General features: G+C 35.6%; 1 protein-coding gene across 2 annotated transcripts in view; it reads left to right on the forward strand.

Moving 5' to 3' along the window:
- Positions 1 to 22,262, forward strand: part of GRM5 (glutamate metabotropic receptor 5) — a 661,865-nt gene that overhangs the window by 219,623 nt on the left and 419,980 nt on the right. For both annotated transcript variants that reach the window (XM_072616794.1, XM_072616795.1), the window contains exon 2: positions 9,419 to 9,668. In XM_072616794.1, coding sequence (XP_072472895.1) covers positions 9,419 to 9,668 — 250 coding nt within the window. The remainder of the gene's footprint in view (positions 1 to 9,418; positions 9,669 to 22,262) is intronic.

The following is a 22,262-nucleotide window of genomic DNA, read 5'->3' on the forward strand; positions in this document are numbered from 1 at the left end:
AACTTTCTATAACTTTGCCTGATGCCACATTCCTTGGATATGTGGTGATATGCAGGCTGATTTCTAGTGGCATGTGGACCTATTTTCTCTGCCATGTTTCTTACCTTATGTAAGTTGATGATTGTCAATGTTCTGACATTTATGAGACCATGCCAAGGCATGGTCACTCCCCTGCCCTTCTGTCACCACCACTACCATCCCTGTCATCACAGGAAAAATAAACAAAGGATAAAGAGTATTAATGTCCCACTTTTTAAAGCTGGCCAGTCTCTTTCTATTGAATTCTAACAATGTTTGAGAATACTCCCTGAAGAGAAATTTCCTCTGAATAGGTCAAAATTCAAGGAATTATTCAGAGAGTTTTGCTATACTAGATTTTGTTTCCTGGTCAAATACATTAGATCCATACTCTAATGACATGCATGTTCCATGGCCACGGCAGAGTTGTAAATGAAAGTATTTAACAAAACCCTTCCAGTACTTCAGGTAATAAACAACCTTGGATGGACTCCAACACAAACATTACTTCTGGTGAATATTGTGCTCTGAGTAGCATGGCATAGCAAAATTCTAATACATCATTGAAAATAACCTATTGGATAGAGCTTAGAAATTTGTTACAAAGATGTTTGTATAGTACTGACATTTAGAGACAGTATGGCATAGTGATTTGTGTACCTGACATATTCAAGAAGGCTTGAGTTCCAATCTTAACTCTGCCATTTAAAGTGTCACTGTGTGACTCTGGGCAATTCATCTCTCTTTCTTGGGCCATTTTCTAGGATTATCTACTAAGATATTGATGGGTTGTGATCAGTCTTGTCATTCTGACAACTAGAATTTGTTAAATGCTTGCTATGTGCCAGGCTCTATGCCAAGTATATGGGGCATTGAGATGGAAGTTGCTTAGGCTGAGACAAAAATCACATGTCTTGCACAGTAATCATGTTTAGTACTTGTGATAGTGGGAGTTGGTTGATATGAGAATATTTTATAAGCATTTCCTGCCTAGGTAATCCTTCTTTACCTTCAGTAGAATGCTTTTATTTCTAGCATGTTATGACTGTTAACATCCCATGTGGGTATAAATCCTGCATTCTTCAGTACTAGCAAATGAAACATGCTGATTTCTGGTATCTGAAGTAGAAAATACATGTCTGTGGGAATTAGGGATTAATTATTGCTTTGCATAATTAGAAATTGACACAATTTCAGTTCTTACAAACCCAAGTCATGATGTGGAAAACACACTTTAGATTAATGAGACAAATGGAAATTTCTATGGCAGAAGACACAAATGACATTGTGCAAAAAGGAAATAAAAAACAGGTCATATTTTTCATCTCTAAAATTGAGTTGCACTTAATGATGATTAGGCGAGCAGAAGGTACTAGAAAGAAGACTGGATTCAAAGGATATAGGTTCAAATCTCAACTCTGCTACTTACTATCAATCGTTAATCTTTATTAAGTGCCTGTGTACTAGGTCCAGTGCTAAGAAGCAAAAGACAGTATCCCTAACCTCAGGGAGTTTACAGTCTAATGAGGGACATAAGTAAGTAAGCTACATGCGGGATAAATAGAGTGAAAGCTCTAGCATTAAGTGGGGTCAGGAAGTCTTCCTGAAAAAGATGAGATTTTAGTTGGAACTTAAAGGAAGCCAAGGAAGCCAATGGGAAGACTTGAGGAGGATCAGCAATCCAGAGAGTGGGAACAGCCAGAGAAAATAAACCAGAGCTGAGAGATAGAGTGTCTTGGTCATAGAATAACCAGAAGACTGGTGTCAGTGGATCAAAGAATACATGTCAGGGAGTATAGTGTAGGAAGTATGGAAAGGCAGGAAGGGGGTAGATTATGAAGGACACTGAATGATAAACAGAGAATTTTGTGTTTATTCCTGGAAGTGATAGGGAGCCATTGGAATTTATTGAGCAATAACATGCTCAGAAATAAGCTTTAGGAAAATCACTTTTGTGACTGAATGGGAGATGGATTGGAGGGGGAAAAGACTTGAAGCCGGTTGACCCACTAGCAAGTTACTGCAATAATCCATTTGCAAAATGATGAGGGCCTGAACTACAGTGGTGGCAATATCATAAGAGGGAAGGGAGCACATTATTGTCTATGTGATATTGAATAATTCATTTTCTCTCCTGGGTCCTAAGTTCTTTATTTGCAAATGAAGGGATTGAACTAGATAATTTGTATAATACTTGCCTGTTCTGAATCATATAATATACTACAAAGTACATGTAAAGCACGCAAAAATACAACTCCATTGCATCACAAATCTGGTCTCTCCAAAACTGATGTGCTAAACATAATGAACATGAATTAAACATTAAACTAATGATAATTATGCTTGTCTCCTCAGAAAATAGAGCCTTTCCCCAGTTACCCATGCCTGAAACTTCAAAGTCATTCTTAACTCTTCTGTATTCTTTCATCTCCATACCCAACAGTGAACAAATATCATCCTTTTGAAGATACGTGTCACAGTCATCCCCTTCTCTTAATTTACAAATTCTTGTCACTGTTACAGGTCCTCTTTGAATTTCTCCCTGAGTTGACTGAAATAGCACCTGGACTGGTCTATCTACTCTCTGCTCCATCCTTCACAAAACTGTCACAAAAACTTCCCCATGTACATATCTAACCACATCATTTCTCTCTTCAAGGGTCCCTTTATAGGGTCCCTTCAAGGGTCTTTCTTATAGGATATTAATAATAGCTCTTTTTAAAGAGTATCTGGGGTTTACAACATGCTTCACATCTATTATTCAAGCCTCACACTAACCTGGTGAGGGAGACGGGATAGGTATCATCCCCATTTTGTAGATGAGGAAACAGAGACTCAGGGAGGTTAACAAGCATTTATTAAGTAACTACTATTATGGTGAGCAATGATAGCAAAAATACAATCCTTGCATTCAAGAAGTACATGGTCTGATGGGGGAGAAAGCATACACTAAACTATGTATGAAGAACACATATGCAAGTTAAACTGAAGATTATCTCAGAGAGAAGACATTAGCATTAAGAAGCATATGGAAAGATTTCTTGAAGAAGGTAGGATTTTAGGTAAGACTCAAAGGAAGCCAGGAGAGATTACTCATCCATGTTGTCTTCTTGATTGGGTTCCTGAAATCTGACCACTTGAGAGACAGGCCAGATCCATGAGGATTAGAGTAAAAAATGTTCATTCATCTCTGTTCATAATTATTTTGGTGACCACTTTGCTGTGCATTGTACTTGGTTAACATTATATTATACAAACGTACATCATTCCTTTAGCACTTTTAAGTCAACTGCTACTGAGGGATAAGGTCAGTTTTAGGAGGTTGTTCCTAAACCTATGAGCCTGGAGGATAGAAAACCTTTTCTTACCCATTTCTTTAGTGTGGATGAATGGACCTCCACTGCAAATGAGTGGAATTAGTGGCCCACATGGTGAGGAGGAGTTTAATTGCTCCCAGCTGCTCTGGGAATTCCATTAAGTCTATGGTTCTCTGTCCAGAGTCTTCCATCTGACTAAAAATTATAAATGTGTTAGTTTTTCACTGCTATGTGACTTGATTCATGTCTGTTATTCTGTTCCAGAGAGACTTAAGGAGTGACTAATCTTAAAATCAGTAGATCATCCACAGTAATGAGATCTATGAATACAAGATTGTCTCCCACCCAGCCAAAGAGCTCAATCAATAGATCCTTCTGGTCATTTTTGAAGTGCTTGACCAAAATTGGTCAACAGACCTAATTTAGACAATGCCTGACCTTAAGGCTAGTGAATCTTCATTGATGGGAAGTGAGACTAGAGATGCCACTGTCCCCAGAAAAGAAACCAGACTTCCTGTTTTTGAGGTATGACAGCTCAGATCCTTATCGAAACTTAGAGAAAAGATAAAACAGTGGAATGGCCTACACTTCCTTGGAAGGCAGGTTTCTCTCACTGGAATTTTCAAGCAGTTTTAGAAGACCACTTGTCAGAATTGTTGAGGGAGATTCTTGTTTAGTTTCTTATTGGTATAATTGACCTCTAAGATTCCAACACAGGTTTTGTGGACCTTTATGTTCTCTTTATTTTCATAGATATGTGTACTTAAATTGTTGATACAACTGTTTATGTAAATATGTATGGATGAGGATTAATATAGAATTAGAATTCTTTACATAAAACTAGTAACTTACTTTAGATAAAACTACTTAAGTTTGATCATGTTTTCTTGATGAAATTTTAGCTGCTTCTTCATTTATGTTGGATTTTCACTAGTTGCATAAAAAATTCTGAAAATAATTTTTAAATTAATTCAACGTGCTTTAACCCATTTGACCTTCTATAGAGTTTCATTGTATTCTCCTTAAGCTACATTCACAAAGCCTACTCTTCATGGGTTCTATTTTCTATGTCCATCACCTCTAATTAGAAGAGGCACCATTTAATTCATTGTTGTTTTCAGAAAAAAGGTATCAGTGAAAATACACTCTTCTAAGTTTTCCATGAATGTTGAAACAGACTTCTGTGAGAGTTGATGACAATTTATTAGAGCTTAATTATCAATTTCATTTAATACAAAAATTTCCACATAGTCCTATGAATAATGGAAACCCTCAATATACTCAGACACATGATTTATGTTTTCTAATTCAGAAAATCCTTGATCTTACCAGTTTAGTTTTTGGGAAAGATACATGATTGAAACAAGTAAAGTTAAATCTAACTGTCCACCCAAAACATTTATTAGGTAAATATCACATGTCTGGCATTATTATGCTAAGCAATAGGGATTCAATGACAGCAAAAAAACCCAGTCCTTGCATTCAAGAAGTACATGGTCTAAGGAGGTCTGATGCGAGTGGTATTCCAGATGATCACAGTTAATAGAAATGCTCACAATACAATTTTTAAACATCAAAAGAGTTTGTTTAACCAGATGCAACATCCCCATATGATGATTTAGGAGTAAATATGGATTTTGTAATCACTAATATAAAGCTTACAGTATCAGAATTTCATAGAATATTAGAATGAATGCTTGTTCCACTGAGCCATGCTAGAGAAGGGTAAGCAGTAAACACGACATTGTTTCATTAAGTGCACTGTTCAAGCTCCCATGAAGAAAACCACTAGGAAGAGTTCTAGGGGTAGGAGAGCAAATGTTATTCTACCTCCCTCAATCTGTAAACACAGAGGTAAATTGGCATATCTGTTATATCATTAATGTCACTTAGGGATTATATTATATTAAAATTTATTTATGGGAAGAGGAGTTTGCTTTTTAAGCCAGAGCACTATGAATTTACAGCCTGGAGATTAAAAGAACATTTCTTCGTAGTCATAGATTACATGCTAATGTATTGTTTGGTGACTTTAAGTCCAAAGGTAAAAATAATTCCAGAAGAAATAGGTTATTATGGGGATAAAGTATTGTAAATGTTTCTTATCAGAGTACAGGGTAAATGATAAGTATATGTATCATATGTAGATTCCTTGAAGTCATGTTTCGGATGCCATCTGTAATTAATTAAAAAAAACATTTATTAAATACTTACTTTGCAAAAGACATTGATGATTCAGTGGCCAAAAAGAATTCTGCCCTAAAGCTTTTATATTATTTACAAGAAAAATTAATTTTGTTACAAAATAATGTCATTGATTTACACTAACTGATTTAAAAGGAGAATGTGCATGTGTGTATGAAAATGAGGTTGTGGAATTTTTAAACTGGGTTTGCTACCTACACTGTGTTGATGAAGAGGTAGCTTCTTGTAATGGAAACAACCTGGTTTCAAATAGTTACTTTCCTTGTACAATCTATAGATCTTGAGAAATGTCATTTTATTTCACTGGGCCTCAGTTTCTTATAAAATAAGAGTCTTTTCCTATAAAATGAGAGAGTCTTCTTTAGCGCACACATATAGACACATGGAGTGACACATACCTCTGGAAACAGTGTACCTTCGTTCAAATACTAGCTCCATTCATTCCTACTTATAAAATTATTTAATCTCTCTAGACTTCAGTTTCATAAAACAACAAGCAACTGGAAAAAGAAATAAAAGTAAACACTGGACTAAATGACACCAGAGGTCCCTTTATGTTTAGATATATAGGATTATGATCCTTAGTCAAAAATACCAAAGATACTGATCAAAATTGAAAATATACTACATTTCCTCAACATCCAATATCATTCAGAAAAGATTTAGGTTTTCTGGTTTTCTTCCAAATAACTGGTGCCATGTACATGCATCACCTCAGTCTGTACTGCTTCATGGCAACCCAGACTGGCTAACATTCTTGTATGGAGTACTAGCCACCAACACAAGAGATTGCATGCCCTCCTTTGGACTCTTACTTGGGATTATTCATGAGTCTTGTGCTTACTGTTGAAGAACAGGTCATTTTTCCTGATGCAAAAACAAATGAAGAGCTGTTATTACACTTTATGTTTTCATGAATCTGGCCTGTTTTCGTTAGGGAAAATGGAATAAATGTACATGTGATAAACAGCCTAGAAAGATGCTGCCACCAGATACAATTAATGAGATGGAAAGGAATGCAAGCCTCAAACAGAGTTGTTTCTTAGAATTGGTGAAATAATTACTGTGAAATAGAAGAAGGAAGATTCTGGCTAATTTTACTCTATAGGAATGTTAATTGTAAAATGAGTTTTATTCCCCAGAGTCACCCTCATTATGGGGATAGTGTTAGAGAAATTAAATATAGGTATATCTCATTAAAATCATGAGAGAATTTCCTGTGAACAATTAAGTAGCATTTAATCAGAGGTAATCATGAAAAGAGCTATCCATGGTGCTTAGATGCTAAACTCTCTTCTATTTGTCCTGTCATTCTCTCAGATTCTTAATACACATTATTTTTTTCCCATTTAAAAAAAAATGTAATATATCAATGTGGTAGAAGCAATATCTTAAGTCCTCCTCTGCCCCATATACGTTAGGCTAGGTTTTTCTGAAAAAACAATATGAATACATTTCTTCAAAACGGATTTTCTTAGGGTAATAAGGTTTCAAACTGTTGACTTCTTTGATTGCATACAAAGAAACCAAGAAGAGGGCCAAGGGAATCTCAGGCTTGGCTAATGACTCACAGTGGAGAATTTGAGTAAGGGAAACTTGTTGTTGTGTTTGTCCTTCGTTGATGAAGAAAACCATGCCATAAGAGAAATGATGACGTGACTTGCACTTGACTTTGTTTTTGAGTGAGGTAGGGCTGTGCAAGGTCACCAGCCTCACTTCTCCTCCAGAATCATCTGGATCCAGTGACCATTCATCAAGATGAATGGAGATGGATCAGGATGCAATGGGAGACTTTGGCCCCTTTAGACCAATGCCTATTCGGTACTCACTTAGGATGAGGTAACACCCATTCAGTGAATAGGCCTGTTTAAGAAGTAGTCAGATGATGGCCCCTTTAATGAGGCAAAGAAAAAGAACTAAATCAGGCTGGGAGGGAAATAGCAGCAGTTACTATTGATAATCACTCTTAAGTCAGAAGGGTCCCGAAAACAACACTTATGTGGAGCTTGAGCAGGGTACTAGTGTGGTGCAATCTATGGGCTTCAGAGTGCAGTAGGTTTAAGGTTTTGGGGAAAAAAGGAAAGGAAAGGAAAAAGAAGGGGAGGGAAGGGGAGGGGAGGAGAAGGGAAGAAAAGGGAGGAGAGGAAAGGAGAGGAGAGGAGAGGAGGGGAAGGGAAGGGAGATGAAAGAAGAGGAAAGGAAAAGAAAGGAAAGGAAAGGAAAAGAAAGGAAGGGAAGGGAAGGGAGGGAAGGGAAGGGAAAGGAAAGGAAAGGAAAGGAAAGAAAAGGAAAGGAAAGGAAAGGAAAGGAAAGGAAAGGAAAGGAAAGGAAAGGAAAGGAAAGGAAAGGAAAGGAAAGCCAGCAAACCCCAACTTAACTGGGCATCCTCTGGCCATCAAAATTTACCTTCCCCTGTCTCTCCCTCCCCTTCCTTTTCCTATCCAAAGGAAGCAAGGGAATCTATGCTCAGCTGAATCATCTTAAAGTGTTCCCAATCTATAACCTAACTGAATATCCTTATCCCATGACTAAGAAAATTTCCTCTTCAGTGGCATACAGGAGTCCCATTTTGTTCCAATACCTTATTAACATGTGACTGCTCTGAATAAAACTCAGTTCATAAGTCAGGAAGAGGTGGTTCATCAGGAATGCTGAAAACCTGAATACTTTACTATGAGGTCCCTTCTCTCTACTCACAAAATCATTACCCCAGTAAATGTTGTTAGTACTTCATACCTAGACTGTTTAAATAGCCTTCTATTTAGTCTCTCAGCCCGAAACTTACATTCATTCATCCTCTATTCAGTTGCCAAAATGATTTTCCTAAAGCATAGGTCTGACAATGTCACCCTCTGTATATTTAACTCCAGGGACTCCCTATTTCCTCCAAGATCTAATATAAAATACTTTTTAATTTAATGGACTCACAATCTGGTCCCTTCCTTCATGTCTGGTTTATTCCCTCCGACAACTTTGTAATGCAACAATAACCGCTTTCTTGCTGTCCTTTGCCTGTAACACTTCTTCTCTCAAGGCTATATCTTTTCAGTGCTGCTCTCTCCACCATACTAGGAAGGTTCTCTGTTCACTTCTACATGCTGGCTTCTCTGGCTTCCTTTAAGACACAGTTCAAATCTCACCTCCGCTAGGAAGATGTTACCAGTCATCTTTCCCTCCAATTAGTATCTTTCCCTTGAGATTAACTTCCTTTTGTTAAATATATTTATGTCAAGAGAAATATGAATATATATCTTATAACTGTCCAAATGCTCATGTGTTGTCTCCCCCATTAGAATGTGAATTCCTTGAGAGCAAAGATAGCATTTTTCCTTTCTATCTCCAATGTTTAACCCATGACCTGGCACATAGTGAGTCCTTAGTAAGTGCTTATTGACATATTCGCTAAGGCCCCATCATTTAGCAACATTTATCTTTAGTATTTTCTTTAAAAAAATCAAATCCATTATTTTATTGAATCATATATATGCATCTATATTTATATATGTGTTTATAGTTTATATTTTATATATAAAACATATATATTACCCATAAGTATAAATTTATTATATATATATGTATATATGTGTGTGTTTAGTTTACTGTTTAGGTGGCTTGTATAAAGTGAGTTTCATATGCAAATATATTGTTTTATTCAGCTTTCAAAAAATTTGATGCTATAGTATAGTATAGTATAGTATAGATGCTATTAAATAACAAAGATATCAAGACCCATTAAGTATATTCGTATACTTAAAAATATGTTTTACATGAAATGTAATGCTCCAGATGTTAGAAAAATACCATGAGAACTTTATCATGACTGATGCATAGGTTCCTATCTAATTAATCCTCATGCGATTGCTTGTGTTTCCATGCAGGCAACTATGGAGAAAGTGGGATGGAAGCATTCAAAGACATGTCAGCCAAGGAAGGAATCTGCATTGCTCATTCCTATAAGATCTATAGCAATGCTGGGGAACAGAGTTTTGACAAGCTCCTGAAGAAACTTATCAGTCATCTTCCCAAGGCAAGAGTGGTGGCCTGTTTTTGTGAGGGGATGACAGTGAGAGGTTTGCTGATGGCTATGAGGCGCCAAGGGCTGGCTGGAGAATTTCTGCTTCTAGGAAGGTAAGTAGGAAAGAGATTCGCCTTTTTATTTTCTCCCTGATAGAAGTATCCTGGGTAATAAATGTTCATATTTGGTTTGTCACATTTCTGTCTCTTGATGGGTCAGCCCAATTCTTTGGTAACAGAATCTTTTAATTGGAAATAAATGTTACATATTTTGAGTACTCGGGAAAGATTTGCAGATAGCCGATTTCATTTTTATTTTACAACTGGCTTTAGCAAGATGACTAGGAATTGACATGTGTGGTATTAATCTTACAAGTGTGTCTACAATATTTTAAGTAAAAATAAAACAAATTCTAAATTGAAGTGAGGATTGTTAAAGCAGTTGCTGTAGGAGGAGAACATCTAAGGAGGTTGTCATTGCTTATAGACTCTTCTTCTAGAATTACCTTTGGGATCAGATTAGGAATTCATAACGGAATAAGATTGAACATCACCTCTGCCACATAACTTTCATTTAATAATTCACTTGACACTTTTATGCTTCAGTTTTGTGATTTGTAGCATGAGGGAGAACCAGATGATATGTAACTCCACTTCCATTTCCTTTTATTTTCGCACTTTAAGATTTACAAAGTTTTCATAATTTGGCCCATTTGATCCTCATGACAACACTGTGAGGCAAGCAGCAAAGCATCTTATTCCCAGTTTCAGATGAGGTCAATCAAAGAGGCAGGGATTTATCTATACTTATACAGTTGTAAAATGGCAGAGATAATACTGGAACTTTGATCTTTATTATCCAAAGCCAGTGTGCTTTCCTTTATATCATTTTACCTCTTGAGAAACTCTCTATTTCAAGTCAAACCTTGGTCTTAGGTCCCACTGGAAAGAGCTCAGTATTTAGAGCAAGAGCCAAATTCTAACTTTGCCACTTACTACCTATATGATCCTGGACTAAGTTGTTTAAATTCTGTGGACTAACTTTCTTCATCTGTAAAAGAAGAAGTAGGGCTAAATAATCTCTATGGGCCCTTCAAGTTCTAAATCTGTTTCAAAAACCATGTGATCTAGCACATTAAGTGGACTTTTAATTCCTTGGTTTGGTTTCCAAAAGTCAAGTCCATCCTGGAGAAGTGTGACTGAACATGATTAATCATATTGAAAAGATTTTGTCAAGAACCCTGAATGTGATTCCCCAAGGGGAGTCAAATCTATGTTCTTATTAACAGCAACATTGCTGTATAATTGTAAAACTTTCCATAGGAATATTTCTAGGGACAATAACACTTGAATAGAAGTGTGGAGTGGGGAAAAGCATAGTAGATTTGGAGTCAGAATATGTGGATGTATTTCCTCACTCTAACTTTTACTAGCCAGGTGATCATAGACGAGGCATTTCCCTTCCCTAAAAATCAGTTTCCTGATCTATAAAATGAAGAAACTGGGCTAGTTTTCCACTTAGCTCTTTCCTAGATCCAACATTCTGTGATAATAAGTTTAGATAATTTCTTAAATGAATAATATCACTTCTTCATATACAGCTTTTATAGATAATGCTTTATAAAAATATGGTAGTAGTACCTTTTGAAAGGATAGAAACAGCTGTATAATTCATGCATACATATACTTACACACTTATATAATGTATATACACACAATATGTATTTATATGTATGTGATTCAAAATATGGATATTATTTATGTATATGGAGGAAGCTTTTTTGAGATAAATGTATATATCCACTGCCTTATGAGGTAATGCTTTTGGCATCATCAAAAAACATCAAGCAGAGAATGTTAGCAATGTTGTAAAGAAGATTTCTTTAAATGGTTTTTTGTAAATGGTTTAACAAAATATTTTAAAGATACTTTCCATTCTAAGATTCTCTGAATCTATGAGATGGAACTTAAGACTTGGTCTCCAAATGAAGGAAGTGAAAGTTTACACACATACACACATATACATGTATGTTTACACACTGTATATTTTATAGATGTGAGAAATGATTTCTTTGTTGAGGACTGTATTCTGAATCCTTTAAATCCCCCTGCAAAAAAAAATAACATGAAAAAGGTATTTCTCTGGCTTACTCATAACAACTTATTTTGATGCTTAATTACTAATTAATTTAACTCCTTATTCCATAATATGTCCACTTTTAAGAAAATATGTCCCTGCCCTATTTCACTATGATTTTACAAAGAAATTTAAAAAGAACAAATTAATCGTGTCCTTAAGTGTTATTGCAGTTTGAGTCAAGATATATGATTTTAGTTATCTGAATACTCATGATTATTTCATGGAGGAAGAAAAATCTTTGCATGTAAGAGTATGACTGCTTACTCAATCAAGACAGGGAAACAAAACAGTAGTCTTCCCAGTTCTCATATAGATAAAGTTTCAAAGATATTCCATGAATATTTTGAGTATTAGATAACTAATATGCTAATAATGCTTTGTGACTTATTTTGGTCATTATTGCCATTCATGTTATTCTTCGTAAAATAGCCATTTTCCTTCAGTGCTGTGATTTTGAAAGAATTTGTTCAGTTTCTCCTATAACTTGTTTTATATCATTAGTCCAGCATTTTCTTAGGAGGACATAATTCAATTGCTATCATGGAAAGTAGTGAAAAATATTTGATTTACACAAACTGACTTTAGAGTTCATGGTTCAGAAATTTGCCATTCTGTAAATTGAACTATGTCTGCAGATGGTTGGTTACAAGTTATGGTGATGGTGATTATTGAGTATTGTCTATACAATATTGAATATGTGCCTAAAAATGTAAATGGTTCAAGATTCACTAAGATCTAAGTGCAGGGTGTGGTTGTGGTTTATTTATGGAGCAGAAATGTCAAGTTGTAATAGTTGGGGAAAAACACCTTGTATTTTCTGGTGATCTGTGCGTTTTGAGGTCACTTGAACATGAAGGTGCCCAATGCTCTTTTTGTATGTTAACATTCACCTTGTCCAGAGGTCAGAGTTTTGGTAAGTTCTCATCTATAAAATGAGGGCAATCATAGTTCCTATTTCACTGGGTCATTGTGAGAGTCAAATGAAGTGATGTTGTTTGTTAAGGCATTTACAAACTTGAAAGCACATAGGAATGTGATTCAAAGTAAAGGTGGTGGCTGTTGTTACATAATGGAGGAAAGGAGCCATTCTGAGTCTTACGCCTTTCCATATAATTGTTGTCAAAATAAGCTAACAGTTGAGAAGTAAGCAAGCACTTGCTAACAGTTAGAGCAGTAAATTCTTTCTCATATCTGGGATAATAAAATTTTAAGGGGGGGGGACATGAAAGTATTGCAATGTTCTCTGAAATCAAAGACCTTCACTTATTTGCTATTTCTGCCAGCGTTACTCAATTACATATCAATTAGGTGGCATAATTCAGTAATTGTTTTTCATAATGATCTTAGAGAATCTCATATTTGACCTTGAAGAAGAGTTTTGTATAAAATCCATTTTGACAGATGAATTAACAAGGGTGTTAATTTAATTGTCCATTGTCACAAAAGCACTTAGTGAAAGATTTGGAGTTGGTACCCGGGGCTCTCCACCTCTTTTCCAATGTCCTTTCATTATACCACACACTCTTGGAGACAACCAAAAAAAAAAAGGTTAAATTATGTTCACTATAATTTTCAGAAGCTAAGCTACCACACTTCATTTATTTCATTAAAAATATTTTAAAGGAGGAGGTATGGCTGTAAAGTTGGTGTTTAAAGGTGGATTATCTTTAGTTATCTGAAAAAATTCCCTTTATTTGGAATACCTATTCATGCCTAATATATGATTTTTTACTGTATTTGTACATTCTTCTACTAATAAGAATTGAATGAGGATGTTGGATTTCATCATCTATTATGTACTAAGTGAGGTCCCTAACCACTCTGACAATTTATGAATCTATGGGATGACTATAGCTTTATTTTTGACTCCTAAGTGGTATCCCACTTTGCTTTTAGATCTCATACTTATCCACTCCTTCTGCTTGATAGGATGTCCAATTTAAAGAACAAATGGAAGGAGCTTTGAAACTCTCTCTCCTTCTCATACCTGTTTCTCTCTTTTTTGCTATCTCCATCTCTGTCTTGTCTCTTCTTTCTGTTGTTTAAAAACATTTTCAAATTACCAGCCAACGTGGTAATTACTAACTTTTGATAACTCTTTCTTAAAACATTTTTTCCTTTAGTTTAGTAAATGCATAAATGCCTTCTGGGACTACTTTCCTCTCTTGCCTGATTCCACTTTCCTATTACTAGTTTATGAGTGTAAATGTTCTCTCAGCAAAATGATGCCAAAGGAATAATCAAGACAGTCTTTGCATTCACCAGCATGTCTTTCAAAATAATGAAGCTAAATAAGATTTTTCCTTCATTGTGTGTAGTGGATTTTTCCAAAACCACCACTTTTTTTTTTATTCAGGACAGAGGCCACTGCCAATGGCTGGCACTGTGCAGGTATGTTTTATTTTCCTTTTTTTTTGTGCTATCAGTAAGAGAGCTGTTGCCAATTTTGCCTTTAAACCAAGGGAGGTGTTGACATAGGACTATAAAAATATAGGTTTAAGAGGACCAGAAGTTGTTTGCTATACAGAACCCCCTTTTGTATTTTAAGATAAAATGGACTGGAGTGTCCCCACATTCTGTAATCACTCTAGATAAGCAACATTCATTTTTCAGCCTATGATTCATTTTGCTAATATGGAAATGTTAATAGTCACAGGTTTACAGAAGACATCAGAATCTGAAAGTTCCCTTGTCAAGAATGCTAAAGAAGAAATTCTGACTCTCAAGGAGAGTAATCATTCCATCAAGAAATATTTATTAAGCACTTATTCTACTTGAGGAGATGGCATTGAAAGTTCCTGCATTCCCTGCCACAATGTCCCATTCCATTATTATACTCATAGGATCAGCATAGATATAGAGCTGAAAAGGACCTTAGAGGTCACCTAATCTATTCCTCTAATTTGCTAATGAAATTACTAGGGAACACAAAGGTTAAATAATTTGCCCAAGGTCACAGGAAAGTAAATGACATAGCAAGAGTTTAGTTCTGTTGCTGGTATACCGTACATACATCTATTAGAATGTAATCTCCTTGATATTTGGGGAATTTTATTTTCATTTTTTTTTTTCTGTGCCAAGCAGTACTTTTGCATATGGTAGATGTCTAATAAATACTTACTGAATTTAATGTACTACAACACACAATGGAGTTTAGGGGCAAGCATAAATATATGTGATTAAACATTACGTATTGTTTAAACTACAAAAAAGAACTTTAGGCTGCACCTTTGAAACATGGTTTCTCCAAATGGAAAACATTTTAAGGGAATAGGAAAAGTAACAAAATCAGTGGAGGGAAAATCTAGTTTTCCCATGATATTGGACCAAAAGAGAGCCAGAACTAAATAAACCAGGTCTGCTTTGATAATACGGTTTCCCAGGTTCCTTTTGCAGAGTCCAAGTTTCAAAGATATTTTCATACCTTTACCGTGATAAATATTTTCAGGTTCAATGTTCTACATTTCCCTGATTTCCACGATCTCTTCTTGCTTTTATTCTATGGTCGTCTGACATCTTTTCTTCATCATCATTCCTTCCTCAGCCCCTGAAGGTGATAGACAAGAAGAGGACTGTTTAGGACAAGAAGAAATAGTACCTTGTAACTGATTACACATTTGCACCCTAAAATCTGATCAATGCTTTTTGACCTCTTTAAGAATCAAATATTCTTCATCTTCAAAGCAGAGACAAAAATATCATACTAATATCATCATCATCATCATCATCATCATCATCATCATCATCCTAAAAATATGCTACATACTTCACAGAATATTTTTATGAGGACAAAATGAGGAAATACTAGGTAGCTGTAAATACATTTATTATTTTTTTAACACCACTGAAGTTTAAGGTATACCTATCTACCTACTTTTTACAGGATAAAATCCCTGCAAGTGGCTAAACGTTATCAAGAAGAATTTCTTGTTCAGTCCTATTAATTTGGTAATCTTTTTTATCTTAGAGTGAGATATGATTTATCCCTGAAAAGTTAGAGTCTTTTCTTAGAAAAGGGAGAGGCTTACCCTTCTGCCTTCTATTCAATGTGCGTGTGTGTGAGTGTGTGTGTGTGTGTGTGTGTGTGTGTACATGCATGTGTATTCATTACAGACCAGAATTTCACTTCCTAAGAGTATGTTATTTGGAGGCAGCTTATTAGATATTTATAAATATACAGATTAACTTGAATAATATTTATGGCAAAAGAACACATTTTTAGCAAATTCATTAAGTTATGTTAATACTTCTATTGTCAAATGGAATTGTTTGTTCAAACTACTAGTTTATTTCATTATTAATGTCATTACCATCCACTACAATATAATGTGTTCCGATGAAGAAGTCCATGTAAACCATATGTTGCATTCTCAATAGGTGATCACTTTGACCTATATTTTAATAAAATAAAATCCATCAAGATGAAAGGCCCTAAGTCTTTCATAAATTGTCTTATTACTTTGTAACATATAGGAATGGCATAGACATGGCATCTTAGACATGGCATATGATGCCAATATTTTTTCCCTTGTTGGCTAGCTTGCTTACCTCAATCTGTGCATGTTCTAGGAGGTGAGGGGTTTTTCCAGTTAGATATGACCCATTCTCCTAAAACTCTCAGGATCCTAGGGATAAACATTTTGTGGGGAAGATATATGTCTATCACTCAAGTAGTTTATGGACCCTTTACAGTTTGATTTATTTTTAAACAAATTAACCAAGATGACACCATTGAATCTTTTAAAAAAACCACATTTTATTAGTAATTTTTTTTTAATCATCAGAATTTCTTCTAATATCCCTCCCTTGCCACCTCTCAGAGACTTATCCCATATAACAAATAATAGTTTTAAAGAAGAGGAAAAAGAGATGGAAAATATAGCAAAGCCAATCAGTACATAAAGGCTATGAATACATGCAATGTACTTGACCAAGGAACCTTCAACTTTTTCAAAGGAGTGAGATGACACCATTATCTTTTAATCATGAACCATTTAGTAAACAGAATTCACTTCAAGAATGATTATAACAAAAGAGTCCATCTATAAATCCAGATCCTACTCTATTAATAATTCATATATTATCTGTAGGGAAAAGTGAGCATTAACTGATAGAAATCTAGTAGGAAGACATGTAAGGAAGGAAAATTATGTGCAAGATCAAGTAAAATCTCTGGCTTGTAGAACTTCGAGTCCTTAGTCTCTTTAGTGTCACATACTAGAAAGGACTTTTTGGGCTAGATTCTTGACTCTAATTATAATTTTGCAGGATTCTTGGGCACATTACACTCTTTAAAAGAAATTTCCCTGAGTTTTGGATCTGTGAAGCTGTCCATGTCTACTCTAAGGGATCTTTCCCTCTTCTGCTGTAGGTGGCAGTAAAGAAGGCAAGCCCCTCATTTTCTCAATCAGGTCTGTTAGGCAGCAAAAAATTCCTTTTCCTCTGATCTGCTTCTCTCATTATTGCTTTTCCACTAATCAGCTCCCAGTAGTAAATCTTTTGCTGCAATCAAGTCACCTCCTTGCGGTATATAAAAATTCTATATTCCTTTAGTAAATTCAGTAATGTTGGTATCAAGGTGGAATTCAGTTTCTAATATCTTCCCTTATAGTTCATCTTGACTGTTTTTCTATAAATCAACTACTTGGCTGAACTTAGCTGAAGTTAACTTCTTTCGAGTAGCAGTGGGCCAGCTCTACTCTTTTATGTCTTTTCTCTTGCTTTTCTAACTACTCTGCTTCTTTTTTCAGTTATTAATTGACTCCTTTCTCAAAGTAGTGTCTCATTATGTGAAGTAATTCACTTCTGTCTTAGGGAGAAAAATAAAAGTTTGTCAGATGTCACAAATCAAAAGTGAACAATTGCAACACATACTATGAAAACTTCTAGCTATTAGTGTTTCCCTGCTAGCAACACCAAAGTCTTCAAAATAGTCATATGAAAATTAGTTTATGGGAAATAAGAAGACACTTTAGCAATTACTTTTTGTTCTGAAGGCTGCTTTTTCTCAAGTCTTGGTACAACTGTAGGTGTTTCTCCAGGGTTAACTTTCCTCTGAGGAACTGCTTTCCAAGAAGATCTCTCAAAATGGTCTGTGTTTTTTGCCTGTTTACATAAACAAAGTTATTTAAATCCAAAATGGGCAATAACTCACTCATTCATTCAGTCAGTAAGTCAGCAAACTTTATTAAATATGGAGTGTGCAGACCACTCCTCTAGGAGTGCTATAGTGAGGAGGTAATTATTACACAACATAACATATGTAAAATTCATCAGATAAAATTTGTTTTTGTCTTTCACTGGACCGTAAGTGTAAACCAAATGTAGGTGGACATTAACATACATATAAAATTAATTTAAATGAATGAACTTTTTGATTTGGCAGACAAAAAGCTGAAGCGAAGTTTGGCATAATGTCCAGGATAAAGCAGTTAATAGTCCCACTATGTGCTGTCTTGGTCAGACCTCATCTCAACTGTTGTGTTAGGTTCAAGGTGCTACATTTTAGCAATCACATTACTAAGTTGGAAAGAGTGAGCAGGTGTGGGGAACCTGTGGCCATGATGCCACATGTGGCCCTGGAGGTCCTCAAGTGTGTCCATTTGATTGAGTCCAAACTTCACAGAACAATTCCTTTTATTAAGGGGGTTGCTTCTGTGAAGTTTGGATTCAGTCAAAGGGCTGAATTTGTGGACTTAGAAGGCCACGTATGATGCTGATGGTGCAGGCTACCTACCCTTCCTGTAGAAGAACAGGGTCAGAGTGTGGAAAGACTTCAGGATCATGTCATATACCATATACAAGAAACATCCCCCCAACCACAGCACATGCCAGACACTAGCACTAGGACTCAGCTCCACACCGGGTAAGCTGCCATCCCCACAACCTCCAGCAGCACCAGCCACCCCCTGCCTAAACCCCTCAGCCATGCACCAGACATGAAGGTCCCCCATGGGCCTCATGGCAAGATGAGTACGGTACCAAGTAAACATCCAGGGCCTGCAGCCTCTAACATAAGAAGCCAGAGACTATGCCCCTACCACCCAGGGAGAAAAACTCAACGTGAAAGAAAGGAAAGAAGCCAAAAATGAGGAGCAAAAACCTAAAAAGGATCTGACCACAGAAAGATGTTATAGTTACAAGGAAGATCGAGACACAAACTCAGAAGAGAATAACAATGTCAGAACATCTATGGGACATTTCTCTTCCCCCCAAAAAACAGGAAGTGGTCTAAGCCCAGAAAGAACTCATAGAAGAATTCAAAATTCAGCTTAAAATCATGTAAGTGAGGTAGAAGAAAATGTGGGAAGAGAAATGAGAATAATGCAAGAGAATTATGAAAAGGAATAGCTTGGGGAAAGAAAACAACTGCTTAAAAAGTAGAATTGGCAAAATGGGAAAGGAGATACAAAAATCCATTTTAAAAAACAACTCCTTAAGATGTGGGAAAACTAAAACATTAATGCATTGTTGGTAGAGTTGTGAACTGATGCAACCATCCTGGAAATCAGTTTGGAACTATGCCCAAAGGGTTATAAAACCATGCACACCCTTTGATACAGCATAGTGTTGCAAGTTCAGTATCCCAAAGAGATCATAAAAAAAGGGAAAAGGTCTGACATGTATAAAAAATATTTATAGCAGTTCTTTTTGTTGTGGCAAAGGATTGGAAATTGAGGGGATGCCCATCAACTGGGGAATGATTGAGCAAGTTGTGGTATATGAATGTTAGGGAAAACTATTGTGCTGTAAGAAAAAATGAACAGGCAGATTTCCAAAAACCTGGAAAGAATTTCATGAACTGATGTTGAATTGAGTTAACAGAACGCGGAGGATGTTGTATACAGTAACAGCAACATTGTGCAATGACCATCTTTGATACACTTAGCTATTCAATGATCTAAGACAATTCCAAAAGACTCATGATGGAAAATGCTATCCACATCCAGAGAAAGAACTATGGAGTCTGCACGAAGCTCAAGGCGTGCTATTTTTTCTTTTTGTTGTTTTATTTTCTTTCTTGTGTTTTTTTCCCCTTTTGTTCTGATTCTTCTTTCACAACATGACTAATGTGAAAATGCTTTTAATATGATTGTACATGTATAACCTATATCAGATTGCTTGCCATCTTGGAAAGGGGAGGGGAGGGAGAAAAAATTGGAACTCAAAATCTTATAAAAGTGAATGTTGAAAAATATCATTATGTGTATTGAAAATATAAAACACAACTAAAGTGTGTGTATGAGGGGGAAGAAAATAACTCCTTAAAAAGTACAATTTGCCAAATGGAAAAGGAAATACAAAAGCTAACCGAGAAAAGCAGCTCCTTAAAATTTAGAACTGGGCAAGTGGAAGTTAATGACTCTATAATACATCAAGAATCAATCAAATTAAAAAAGAATGAAAAAGCAATAGAATACAATGTAAAATACCTCATTGGAAAAAACTGACCTGGAAAATCAATCCAAGAGAGACAATGTCAGAATCATTGGACTACCTGTAAGCCATAATGGACAGCATCTTTCAAGAAATAATCCAGGGAAGCTGCCCTGATATCCTGGAGCACAAGAACAAAATAGGCATTGAAAGAATTCACTGATCACCTCAGGAAAGAGATCCCAAAACAAAAATTCCAAGGAACATTACAATCAAATTACAAAACTATGAGGCTGTAGTAGTCTAAACAAATCACACATTGGGTAGCCACAATTAGGATTACACAGAATTGGCAGCTGCCACATTAAATGATCAGAGGTCATGAAACATGATATTTTGGAAGGCAAAGGAGCTAGGACTACAACCAAGAATCACCTCCTTGGTGAAATCAATCATAATACTTCAAGAGAAAAAATGGTCATTCAATGAAATAGAAGAATTTCATGCTTTTATAAGAAGATCATAATTGAACAACAAAAAAATTGAATTCCAGCATCAAGACCCAATAGAAGCTTTAAAAAGTAAAAAGGAAACATAAAAGATTCAATGAAGCTGAACTGTTTATATCTCTACATGAAAAAAATGATACTTATAATTCTTAAAAATCATGCCACTAACAGTACAGCTATAAGGAATATACATAAACAGAGGGTACAGATATAAGGTAAATTTGAGGAATGACACACAAAAAAATAAGAGATGAGAAAGAGGAGTACACTGAGTGCAGAAGGAAGGTAGAGGTAGAAGGGGGTAAGTAATTTCACATGAAAAGGCACAAAAAAACCTTTAACTGTGGAAGGAAAGATGAGAGGTTGGGTGGGCAATAGACATTATGTGAACCTTATTTTCATCAGTATTGGCTCAAAGAGGGAATAATATACACAGTCAGTTGAATGTAGATATCCATCTTACCCAATGGGAAAGTAGTAGGGGGGAGATTAAATGATAGGAGAGGGACAGACAGAAGAAAGGGAAAACTAAGGGAGTCAGTAGACAGAAGCAAAATACTGTTCAGCAGGGAAAGCAAGAAAGGAGAGAGAGGAGGAAATACAGGATGTAGGGAAATACACAGTAATCATAACTATGAATGTGAATGGGATGAACTGTCCCATAAAACAGAAGTGAATACCAGAGTGGATCAAAAACCAGAATCCTGTATGTTGTTTACAAGATATTTGAATCAGACACACACACACACACACACACACACACACACACACAGTAAAGGTAAGGTGCTGGAGCAGAACCTATTATACTTACATTGAAATAAATAAAAAGTAGGGGTAACAATCCTGATATCAGATAAAGCAAAAGCAAAAATAAACCTAATTAAAAGAGATAGAGAAGGAAACTACATCTTGCTAAAAGGTACCATAGACAATGAGGTAATATCAATATTAAACATATATGCACCAAATGGCATAGCATCTGAATTATTAAAGGAAAAATTAGGTGAGTTACAGGTTAATGACCAAAGAAGAGAGAGAGTATGACAAAATGTAAAATAGATGTTTGATTATATTAAATTAAGAAGCTTTTGAACAAACAAAACCAATGTAACCAAGATCAGAAGAAAAACAGACAGCTGGGAATCTTTATAGCAAGTGTTTCTGATAAAGGCTTCATTTCTTAAATATATAGAGAACTGAGTCAAATAAAAGAATACAAGCTAATCCCCAATTTATAAGTAGTCAAAGAGTATGAACAAGCAGTTTTCAGATGAAGAAATCAAAGCTATCTATAGACATATAAAGACGTGCTCTAAATCTCTTTTGATTAGTGAAATGCAAATTAATACAACTCTGTGGTACCACCTCACACCTGTCAGATGGAACAATGTGGCAGAAAAAAAGGAAAATGATAAATGTTGGGGAGAATGTGGGAAAATTGAGATAATAATGTGCCATTGACTGAGTTGTAAACTGATCAAACTGTTCTGGGGAGCAATTTAGAACTATCCTCAAAGGGTGACCAAACTGTGCATACCTTTTGACCCGGCAATACCACTACCAGATTTGTATCTGAAAGAGGTCATAAACAAGGGAAAAGGACTTACATGTGCATAAATATTTATAGAAACTCTTTCCATGGTGGCAAAATATTGGAAACTGAGGTGATGCCCATCAATTAGG

This window comes from Notamacropus eugenii, chromosome 5 (assembly GCF_028372415.1).
Source record: "Notamacropus eugenii isolate mMacEug1 chromosome 5, mMacEug1.pri_v2, whole genome shotgun sequence".
NCBI lineage: Eukaryota > Metazoa > Chordata > Mammalia > Diprotodontia > Macropodidae > Notamacropus > Notamacropus eugenii.